This window comes from Aegilops tauschii, chromosome 4 (genome assembly GCF_002575655.3).
Source record: "Aegilops tauschii subsp. strangulata cultivar AL8/78 chromosome 4, Aet v6.0, whole genome shotgun sequence".
In the NCBI taxonomy this organism is placed as follows: Eukaryota; Viridiplantae; Streptophyta; class Magnoliopsida; order Poales; family Poaceae; genus Aegilops; species Aegilops tauschii.
This window is the reverse complement of record NC_053038.3, coordinates 92904382-92914842: the sequence shown is the minus strand read 5'-3', so window position 1 is coordinate 92914842 and position 10461 is coordinate 92904382. Positions and strand designations below refer to the sequence as shown.

General features: G+C 51.2%; 2 protein-coding genes across 2 annotated transcripts; one reads left to right on the top strand and one right to left on the bottom strand.

The window, feature by feature from the left end:
- Positions 1–5556: 5556 nt before the first annotated feature.
- Positions 5557–6760, bottom strand: LOC109739688 (uncharacterized). The gene is made up of 2 exons (XM_040387876.1): positions 5674–6760; positions 5557–5573 (listed from the first exon to the last, which is right to left on the bottom strand). The coding sequence occupies exons 1-2, from the start codon at positions 6758–6760 to the stop codon at positions 5557–5559; spliced, it is 1104 nt and encodes a 367-aa protein (XP_040243810.1).
- Positions 6761–8390: 1630 nt separating this feature from the next.
- On the top strand, positions 8391–9131 carry LOC109739697 (uncharacterized). The gene is made up of 2 exons (XM_020298767.1): positions 8391–8730; positions 8908–9131. The coding sequence occupies exons 1-2, from the start codon at positions 8391–8393 to the stop codon at positions 9129–9131; spliced, it is 564 nt and encodes a 187-aa protein (XP_020154356.1).
- Positions 9132–10461: the final 1330 nt, after the last annotated feature.

Below are 10461 nucleotides of genomic sequence, written 5' to 3'. Positions count from 1 at the left end.
CATCCCTTGAGTTATCTAAATGATCACGTGATCCATATCAACTAAACCATGTCCGATCATCACGTGAGATGGAGTAGTTTTCAATGGTGAACATCACTATGTTGATCATATCTACTATATGATTCACGTTCGACCTTTCGGTCTCCAGTGTTCCGAGGCCATATCTGCATATGCTAGGCTCGTCAAGTTTAACCCGAGTATTCTGCATGTGCAAAACTGGCTTGCACCCGTTGTATGTGAACGTAGAGCTTATCACACCTGATCATCATGTGGTGTCTCAGCACGAAGAACTGTCGCAACGGTGCATACTCAGGGAGAACACTTATACCTTGAAATTTTAGTAAGGGATCATCTTATAAAGCTACCGCCGAACTAAGCAAAATAAGATGTATAAAAGATAAACATCACATGCAATCAAAATATGTGACATGATATGGCCATCATCATCTTGTGCTTTTGATCTCCATCTCCAAAGTACTGTCATGATCTCCATTGTTACCGGCATGACACTATGATCTCCATCATCTTGTTCTTTTATCAACGTGTCGTCACATGGTCGTCTCACCAGCTATTGCTTTTGCAACTATTGCTATCGCATAGCGATAAAGTAAAGCAATTACATGGCACTTGCATCTTATGCAATAAAGAGACAACTATAAGGCTCCTGCCAGTTGCCGATAATTTCAAAAACATGATCATCTCATACAACAATTTATATCTCATCACGTCTTGACCATATCATATCACAACATGCCCTGCAAAAACAAGTTAGACGTCCTCTACTTTGTTGTTGCAAGTTTTACGTGGCTGCTACGGGCTGAGCAAGAACAGTTCTTACCTACGCATCAAAACCACAATGATTTTTTGTCAAGTATGTGCTGTTTTAACCTTCAACAAGGACCAGGCGTAGCCACACTCGATTCAACTAAAGTTGGAGAAACTGATACCCGCCAGCCGCCTGTGTGCGAAGCACGTCGGTAGAACCAATCTCGCGTAAGCGTACGCGTAATGTCGGTCTGGGCCGCTTTATCCAATAATACCACCGAATCAAAGTATGGCATGCTGGTAAGCAGTATGACTATTGTCGCTCACAACTCACTTGTGTTCTACTCATGCATATAACATCTACGCATAAACCTGGCTCGGATGCCACTGTTGGGGAACGCAGTAATTTCAAAAAAAAAATCCTATGCACACACAAGATCATGGTGATGCATAGCAACGAGAGGGGAGAGTGTTGTCTACGTACGCTCGTAGACCATAAGCAGAAGCGTTATGACAACGCGGTTGATGTAGTCGTACGTCTTCCCGATCCGACCGGTCCAAGTACCGAACACACGGCACCTCCGAGTTCAGCACACGTTCAGCTCGGTGAGGTCCCACGAAGTCACGATCCAGCAGAGCTTCGAGGGAGAGTTCCGTCAGCACGACGGCGTGATGACGGTGATGATGATTCTACCGACGCAGGGCTTCCCCTAAGCACCGCTACAATATGACCGAGGTGGATTATGGTGGAGGGGGGCACCGCACACGGCTAAAAGATCAATGATCAACTTATGTGTCTATGGGGTGCCCCCCTCCCCCGTATATAAAGGAGTGGAGGAGGGGGATGGCCGGCCCTCTACTATGGTGCGCCCTGGGGAGTCCTACTCCCACCGGGAGTAGGATTCCCCCCTTCCAAGTAGTAGGAGTAGGAGAGAAGGAAGGGGAAGAGAGAAGAGAAGGAAGGAGGGGGTGCCGCCCCTCCCCCTAGTCCAATTCGGACTAGGCCTTGGTGTGGGGGGGCCTGCCCTAGGCAGCCCCCCTCTCTCTCCCCTAAAGCCCAATAAGGCCCATATACTCCCCGGCGAATTCCGGTAACTCTCCGGTACTCCGATAAATACCCGAACCACTCAGAACCTTTCCGATGTCTGAATATAGCCTTCCAATATATCGATCTTTACATCTCGACCATTTCGAGACTCCTCGTCATGTCCCCGGTCTCATCCGGGACTCCGAACAAACTTCGGTCATCAAATCACGTAACTCATAATACAAATCGTCACAGAACGTTAAGCGTGCGGACCCTACGGGTTCGAGAACTATGTAGACATGACCGAGACTCATCTCCGGTCAATAACCAATAGCGGAACCTAGATGCTCATATTGGTTCCTACATATTCTACGAAGATCTTTATCGGTCAAACCGCATAACAACATACGTTGTTCCCTTTGTCATCGGTATGTTACTTGCCCGAGATTCGATCGTCGGTATCTCAATACCTAGTTCAATCTCGTTACCGGCAAGTCTGTTTACTCATTCCGTAATGCATCATCCCGCAACTAACTCATTAGTTACATTGCTTGCAAGGCTTATAGTGATGTGCATTACCGAGAGGGCCCAAAGATACCTCTCCGATACACGGAGTGACAAATCCTAATCTCGATCTATGCCAACTCAACAAACACCATCGGAGACACCTGTAGAGCATCTTTATAATCACCCAGTTACATTGTGACGTTTGATAGCACACAAGGTGTTCCTCCAGTATTTGGGAGTTGCATAATTTCATAGTCTAAGGAACATGTATAAGTCATGAAGAAAGCAGTAGCAATGAAACTGTAATGATCATAATGCTAAGCTAACGAATGGGTCTTGTCCATCACATCATTCTCTTAATGATGTGATCCCGTTCATCAAATGACAACACATGTCTATGGTTAGGAAACATAACCATCTTTGATAAACGAGCTAGTCAAATAGAGGCATACTAGGGACACTTTGTTTTGTCTATGTATTCACACATGTACTAAGTTTCCGATTAATACAATTCTAGCATGAATAATAAACATTTATCATGATATAAGGAAATATGAATAACAACTTTATTATTGCCTCTAGGGCATATTTCCTTCAGGGGGCAGCAGAGGCATCTACAGGGGGCATGAACGCGGCGAACGCGGATGCGTTGGAAGGCACCAGCGGGCCTGCAAGCAGTGGAGCGGCTGGCAATCCAGTGATCAGGCTAGGTGGCATCACGAAGCCCACTTGAGCAGCCGGGCAGATGACCGGTGGGGCATCTACGATAGTGGGTGGTGCATGCGCCGCGTCCAGCGAATCTAATGCTATGCCTTGCAGGAGCGGGGCGTGCATGTCCTCCGAAGCAGCCGAGTCATCGTCGGAAATGATGAGTGGCTGACGCATGGTGCCATGGGGTGGCAAAGGTGAGGCCAGAGCAGATTTGCATGTGTCAGTGTCAGGATATGCGACAGGTGCACGGGGAGCAACCGGCCTAGTGCCACCGTAGGTTGGGTCAGCGCGCCACCCCGCACGGACCGCGGAGACGATAGGGTCGAGGTGGTCAGGGGAGAGCGGGCGTGGTGAGGCACGCTGAGAGAGAGAGGCGCAAAGTCTCCGTCGGAGGAGTTACCACCGAATGGGTTGGCGGCATCACCGTGGTGCTAGCGAGAAACCTAACTACTTTGGCTATTTTGATCTCACTGATGGGTCGGAGTTGGATGACAATGCCAGGAGGAGCTGGTTTGCCTGATTGGAGAAGCACGAGGGCGCGGACCAAGGTGTAGTCGATGCCATGGAGACAGAAGTCATCAACGGCACAGACGTCGCCAAGGAAAGCCAGGGCGAAGCGTATGCCGTCGTTGTGCCAGAGCTCATGCGGGAACTCGGAGACCTCAACTTCCGCGAGGTCAGTGAACACAGCAATGGAGCGGTCAACGTGCTCGACGGGCTCTATCGTGACTACGTTCCCTTCAAACTCTATTGGGCTGTGACTGATCACGTCATTGCGTGCAGCAGGCGTGTGGAAGGTGAGGCAGGCAATCCCCCGCCATGATCCGCCCATGATAAAGGCGGGGTTGCCGCAAGTGTGCTAAATGGCTTGGTGGATGAGGGGGTGGGGTTGGGGTCTGGGTTCTGTAGGTGAACGAAGGCGAAGCGGCGCGGGCAGTGAACTAGGCATGGTGGAGCTGCGACTAGAGGCATATCTCCATACGGAGGCAGCAGCCCAGCCTCATGAACCGGGCGGGGAAGTTCATCATCGGAGTCAGTTTCCGAGACGTGAGAGGTGGTTCTAGTGTATTGGGAGGCGAGGAAGACGTCGGAGAGACGATCTCGCAGCTCCTGGGTGTCGAACAGAGAAGTGTGCGTGTGAGTGGTAGCTGGGAGGGGGGAGGTGGGTGTGGGTGGAGGCGCAGAGGTGCGTGGCGGCGAGGAGGGGGGAAGGGGAGCCCCGTTGGTGTTGACAGGAACGCCTTGGAGGATGAAGGGGGAGGGGACGCAGAGCGCGGGGAACGGCTCAAAGAGGATGATGGGGACGTTGCCGATCCTGAGCGTACGCGAAGCGCGAGTCGCCGCCGAATAGGAGCCGGCGGAGTCCATGCTGCGAGTGCAAAATGATGGATTAGGTATAGAAGAGAATGCATCTGGAAGAGGAGGAAAGAAGGGCCAGATTCTCCTGTACCCGCAGTCACGGCTACGGTGGCCGCTCCACCAACAGCGAGCGCAGCGGACGGGGTCGCGGCAGGTCTCTACACAGTGATCTAGGGCAAGGCACCAGTAGCAGCATCTCTTCCTTTGGGTGGATGGAGGAGTGCGAGAGCATAGATGAGGAGGAAGGAGGCGTCGATGTGTTATATAGGGGGGGTGAGGCTGTGGATGGCTGGGGGCGGGAGGGAGGGGGGAGGAGAGGAGAGCATCTATGTATGAAATCGTCGTGTTGTTGTTGGTCCGTATAGGTGACATATCCGTCGTCAGGGTGGGTTGACCCGTTGCGTGTGTCAGTGGGCGAGGGGACAGCGGGTTGTGGCGTGGTGATCGAACGGCCGGAGTAGGCTGTAGGGGGTGATTAGGAGTGATGATGAGGTCTAGATGCTGATCAGAGGCAGCGTGGGGGAGCTGCAGCGACGGGCGAGCGCATGATCTCTCCGCCTCGTCGGTTCCCAACGTAAGATTCTCTTTTGATGAGGTTGCCGGGGCCGCGCGTGGGGAGACAGGGAGCGGCGCGGCGGAGCCTGGATTAGACGCGGGGCGGGCAAGCGGGTCGTCCAAATATGGCACAGACAGAGAGACAGGGAGGGGGTCCTAGGGCCGCGCGCCATCTCCGCCCGCATGCGCCGAATCAGACACCACGTACGGATCTTTTGCAAGATTTGGTGTGTCTTGGGGCGCCACACAGCCATCATTATGCATGCAGTGGGCCATAGGTGCATGCGGGGCAGGCCGGCCGTGCAGCAAGCGTGCGACCACAGGGGGTTGCTGAGGCGCGAAGACATGCAAGTGCTGGTGATCAAACGGGCCAAGGATGGAATCCGATCGAGGGGGCAGGGTAGGGTATGCGAACTTGTTATAATTATGAATGAAGCGACTACAGTGATCAATGGCCGGTTCTAGCTGGTCAAAGAGAAAGAGCCGAGACCCTTCAAAATCAAGGGACCCATGCTTGAGGATTTGAATTTTGATTGAGCGGGAGAAGATGCTAGACTTGAAAATATGCTCATGAACTTTGACTGCAAGAAAATCTTGTTTGACCGAAAAACTGTGGTTTAGGGCAGACTCAACTAGCAGTTCACTAGGCCTAACAGTAATTGGCAGAAAAGTAATCCAGAATAGGTGCTTGTGGTGAGTGTATTGCACGTGTGGGGTAAGCTGGCTAAAGCGATTAACATTAAGCATACGATAAAAGGAGCTAATACCCGGCCGTTGACGACGCTCCTTTGGCAGATCAAGAGTTGTTGACGCAGATGGCAGGATTGTAGGGTCGACCGCCGACGGTGAAGGAGGTGTGGCACCAAACGACGACGGCAAGGCGACCCCAGAAGGCGAGCGACGGGCACCCCCCATAGGCAGTGGCCAAGGGAAGCGGATCAGCATGCCCAGCTTGCGGAAGTCGCCCATGGAGGCGATGCGCGTGGCAACGTCAGTCGAGGCAACAGTGAAGGAGAAGTAGGAGTCTCCGTTATCCGTGACGTTGAATTGGTGGTGGACGCCGCCGAAGAGGCTAGCGAGGATGAGGCCCAAGGTAATGGTATCAAGGGCGAAAGGAAACTGTATGACGTGCGCGTACATGCGGAATCCGTGTGGCTGGTTTGGTGGATGAATGGAGACTGACGATCGACATTGTGCCCAAGCCACGCCTTCGAAGTCGAGGCCCAGATCCTCCAGGATTTGGAGCAGTTGTGCAATCGACATACAAGTCGCAACAGAGTGGGATGGAGGTGGGAGGGGGGGCAGGGTTCTAGCGAAAGAGAATGAGTAGTTGCGGTGACGGATTGTGGATTGGGCGAGGATGAGCTCTGCAACACGCGCAGAGGCAACATGGAAGCGGAAGATCAGGGGAGAGCATTTGGCGACGAAGAAGTCAGTAGCAGAGCCACCAAGGGCGGCTTGAAGCAGAGCGGCGACAGCTATGGCATCAAGGTGGTGGTTGCAGTAGTCGAAGACGATGTAGAGCGGCGAGGCGAGGTGCATGGCTGGGGTGGTGATGTCGAGGCGGAGGTAGTAGCAGCAATCATCTTTGAACTCCAGTCCCATGGCATTACTGCAGCCCAGGAAGCAGCGGAGCGCAACCTGGCCGGCTTTGACATAGGGCGGGTCGAAGAATGGCGAGGGTGGTGGTGCAACAGAGGGGAGGAGCGCGTCGAAAGGGTTGGTGGCTAGAGCTAGGTCAGGCGGAGGGACGGCCGGAGGGTTTTTGGTGGCTGGAGCTTGGCCGGAGGCCGGCGAGGAGGGAGGAGGGGGAGCGGGAGCGGGAGCGGAAGCCATCCTGCAAAGTAGAAGTACTCTTCAGTCCTATGTGACTAATGCGTCTTACACGAAGCCATCCTGCAGAGTAATAATATATGACATGCAACTTACACAAAGCATACGGTCAAATTCATATGTGAAAGGAGCTTCCAATGACATAATTTTCACATTATACATCTCATGTACTATTAATCTTGTCAATAGTCAAAGACGGTTTTGAAAAACACATTAGACCCTATATAAATGGAAGGAGGGAGTAGGTGAGATATGAACATCTAACCTGTTATAATTACTTCATAGTGAAAATTAGAAGTTGAACATGAAGAAATAACATTATCAACAAACCCGGAGTAAGGGAAACTCCAACACGCCGACGCATTCTGTCTGCGCGCGTCCGTTTGGGTCGAAACGGAGACAAATCGGTCCAACGCGCCGACTAAAATGGACGAGCGTTTGCTTTTTGTCCGCGTGCGACCCATTTCAGGCTCAAAACTTCGTTGGCAACGTCTGTGCTTCGCTAAGGAGGAACCTCTCGTTGCAACCAATTAGGCTTGGCTCGGGTTGAGGAACTGGGCCACGGGACATGTGGCACGATGACAAAAACGATGGATCGATTAAGTAGAGAGTTGCTTGGACGCTAGTCTGGGACAGTTGACATGATCCCAAGTCAATTGATCTAGGTGAAGATATGTAACCTCTTATAATTACTTCATACTGAAAATTAAAAGTTGAACATGAAGAAATAACATTATCAACAAACCCGGAGTAAGGCAACTCCAACGCGCTGACGCATTCTATCTGCGCGCATCCGTTTGGGTCGAAACTCGAAATAGAGACAAATCACGGCCCAACACGCCGACTCAAATGGACGATCGTTCGCTTTTTGTCCACGTGCGACCCATTTCAGGCTCAAATTTGGGCCGAGTTTGCGTCGGCGTGGACTCGCGCGACGCCCGCCCATGTTCTCCACCTGGCCCACTATTCAGTGGAAAATTGACCATTCTCCCCCTCTTCCATCCACAACCTAGCCACGCAGCCACCTCACCCTCGCCGCCATCACACAGTTCATTCCGGTTGGACGCTGCCAGGCCACCCCCGCACCCACATACCTCCCCCAGCAACATGCTGCACCCGACATCTGCTCTTGCCGGCATTAGTGGCCTATTTTCGCCGTCATTGTAGCACCCCCATGACCACACCACTCTCATCGCCACCGGCAATGCTCCAAGCCCGCCATCCTTGCTCGACGGTCGTCGCCACGGTCGGCTTCATGCCGACAGGCCTGCTGCCTGGTCTGGGAGAGGGCTCTTCACCGGTTGGCTTCTTCCACCATGCCCGTAAGGTGTTCGATGTTCTGCCCGCAAGGTACAAATGGATAGTGGCGCTGAGTACTTTTTCAACAACTTCATTTTCGATTTGGACGATGAGGAGTTTGTGGTTGCTACTTTGGTCATCCATGAACACATTGCTAGGCAACAACCAATGTGTTGCGGCTCGATCCCAGGGCATGCTGCAGCGTTGAGTCGCAACAGAGAGAGAGAGAGAGAGAGAGAGAGAGAGAGAGAGAGGCCACTAACTACTCTGGGAAGACTACTTCACGTCCTTTTCCCGACTCTTCAAACACAAGTTGTTCCGATGGCGCTTCTGGATGCCTAGACATGTGTTCAATCGTATTCGGGAAGGGGTGGTGGCATACGATGATTATTTCGTGCGCAAGGAGGATGACTTGGGAAAGGTTGGCTTCTCCTCTTATCAGAAATGCACTACAGCTATTCGGAAGCTTGCATACAGAATACTCGGTGATCTTATTGGTGACTATGTACGCATGAGTGAGTCCACATGCCTAGAATTCATGTACGGGTTCTGCAAGGCTGTGGTAGCAGTGTTTGGCCCGACGTACTTGGGAGAGCCAACTGCTGCAGATACAACCCGATTGTTGGTGATCAATGCAGATAGGGGCTTTCTGGGGATGCTTGGTAGCATAAATTGTATGCATTGGAAGTGGAAGAACTGTTCATCTGCTTGGCAAGGGTAGTATAGGGGCATGTGAAAGTTTGTATTGCATTATTTGAGGCCATGGCTTCACAAGATCTCTGGATTTGACACTCTTTTTTCAGCATGGCCGGCTCTCACAATGATATCAATGTGCTTTCAGCGTTCTCCAGTGTTCAAAAGGCTTGCAGAAGGCAACTGCCTAGAGGTCAATGTTGAGACCAACGGCTACCACTACAGCAAAGGATACTGCCTAGCTAATGGTATCTATCCTCAGTGGACTACCCTTGTGAAGACAATCCCCAACCCGATAGGAGAGAAGAGGCAGAGATTTGCTCAAGCACAAGAGAGTGCTAGGGATGTGGAGCGTGCTTTTGGTATTCTTCAATCTCGATGAGGCATCATTCAGTATCCTGCTAGAACTTGGAGCACCAAGAAGTTGTGGGAGGTGATGACTGCTTGTGTGATCATGCACAACATGATCATAGAGGATGAGCGGGATGATGAAATCGTTGACCAGGCGTATAATTTTAGGGTGAAAATGTTGTGCCTAAGCATAGAGGATCGACAACATTTGCAAAGTTTACCAATTTGAACATGAAATGTGTGATTAGGCAACTCACATTCAACTACAGGATGATTTGGTTGAGCATATGTGGGCTCACCTTGGCAACCATTGTAAACTATGATATTTTTATTTGGTTATAAAACTATGATATTTTTATTTGGTTATGAATTATGCGAGCAATGTTTTTGATATGTCTGCAAAAAAGGTGCAAAAATATGGCCGCATACTAACCGCACAGACGAAAATGCATCGTCACGTTGGGCACACTGACCACCCAAACACGGATGGGGCGGATGTCGCTTAATAAACCAACCCAAATGGACAAAAAGCGGACAAAATATGCTCTCATTTGCGTTGGCGCATTGGAGTTGACCTAATTAACAACAACAACATGCGGACCAACATGAAGTAACGGCAAGCAAAACCTGCCTTTTGTGTTTGTCAGGATCAGGAGAGGCATCATTTGTGTTTCGAGAGATCGGGATGGCCTGATTACAACCTTGATCAAAAGATAAAGTAGTTTTCGTTTCATAAAGATCATCCATCCTCCAGCTAGTATGATAGGAAAAAACGAGGAGTTCTTGTCAGACACACCAGGGACTTTTCAATTACGATTCTACCTCGCTATACCCCTTGTCCTACTCCTCATGCGTAAGCTTTGGGTGCAAGTGGATCAAGCTAGGAGGACTTTGGCGGACACCCTAGCGCATCGCACACCCATGGTTCCACATTTTGCGAGTGTGGCAACGAGCTGGTCAGGCAGACTGAGCCAGGAATTCATGAGTTCCTCCTTGTCCCCTTGAACGGCTCCCCAGATTCTGCCACTTCGTGCCCCTCTTAGCCGCTCCTGCACACGCCTTCCTTAACTCATCGTCAACCGCCAAACCTAAGACATAGAGGTGGGATATGTGATTGTCATGGCGGCACCCATTGATCGAACAACGGAAGGCGGCGTGGAGGTAGAGGGATTGTGCGAGACCAGTGCTACACTGCTTGGGTTGGAGAGGGATGAGATCATGTGTATGGAAGCCATTGTAGGAAGAGGAGGGGGAGGGCAACAACATCTAGCAATGGAAGGCAGCGTGAAGACGATAAGAGGACATGAGGCGGTAGGAGAGAGAACTGAAGGTGCCAAGAAGGTCTGGATAGGTGGGGCCAT

Excerpts from the sequence above, each read along its gene's own strand:
- LOC109739688 (XM_040387876.1), bottom strand. The coding sequence starts at position 6,760 with ATGGCTTCCGCTCCCGCTCCCGCTCCCCCTCCTCCCTCCTCGCCGGCC.
- LOC109739697 (XM_020298767.1), top strand. The coding sequence starts at position 8,391 with ATGCCTAGACATGTGTTCAATCGTATTCGGGAAGGGGTGGTGGCATAC. Across the intron at positions 8,731-8,907 it reads GATGCTTGGTAGCATAAATT|TGTTCAAAAGGCTTGCAGAA; the intron begins GTATGCATTGGA and ends AGCGTTCTCCAG.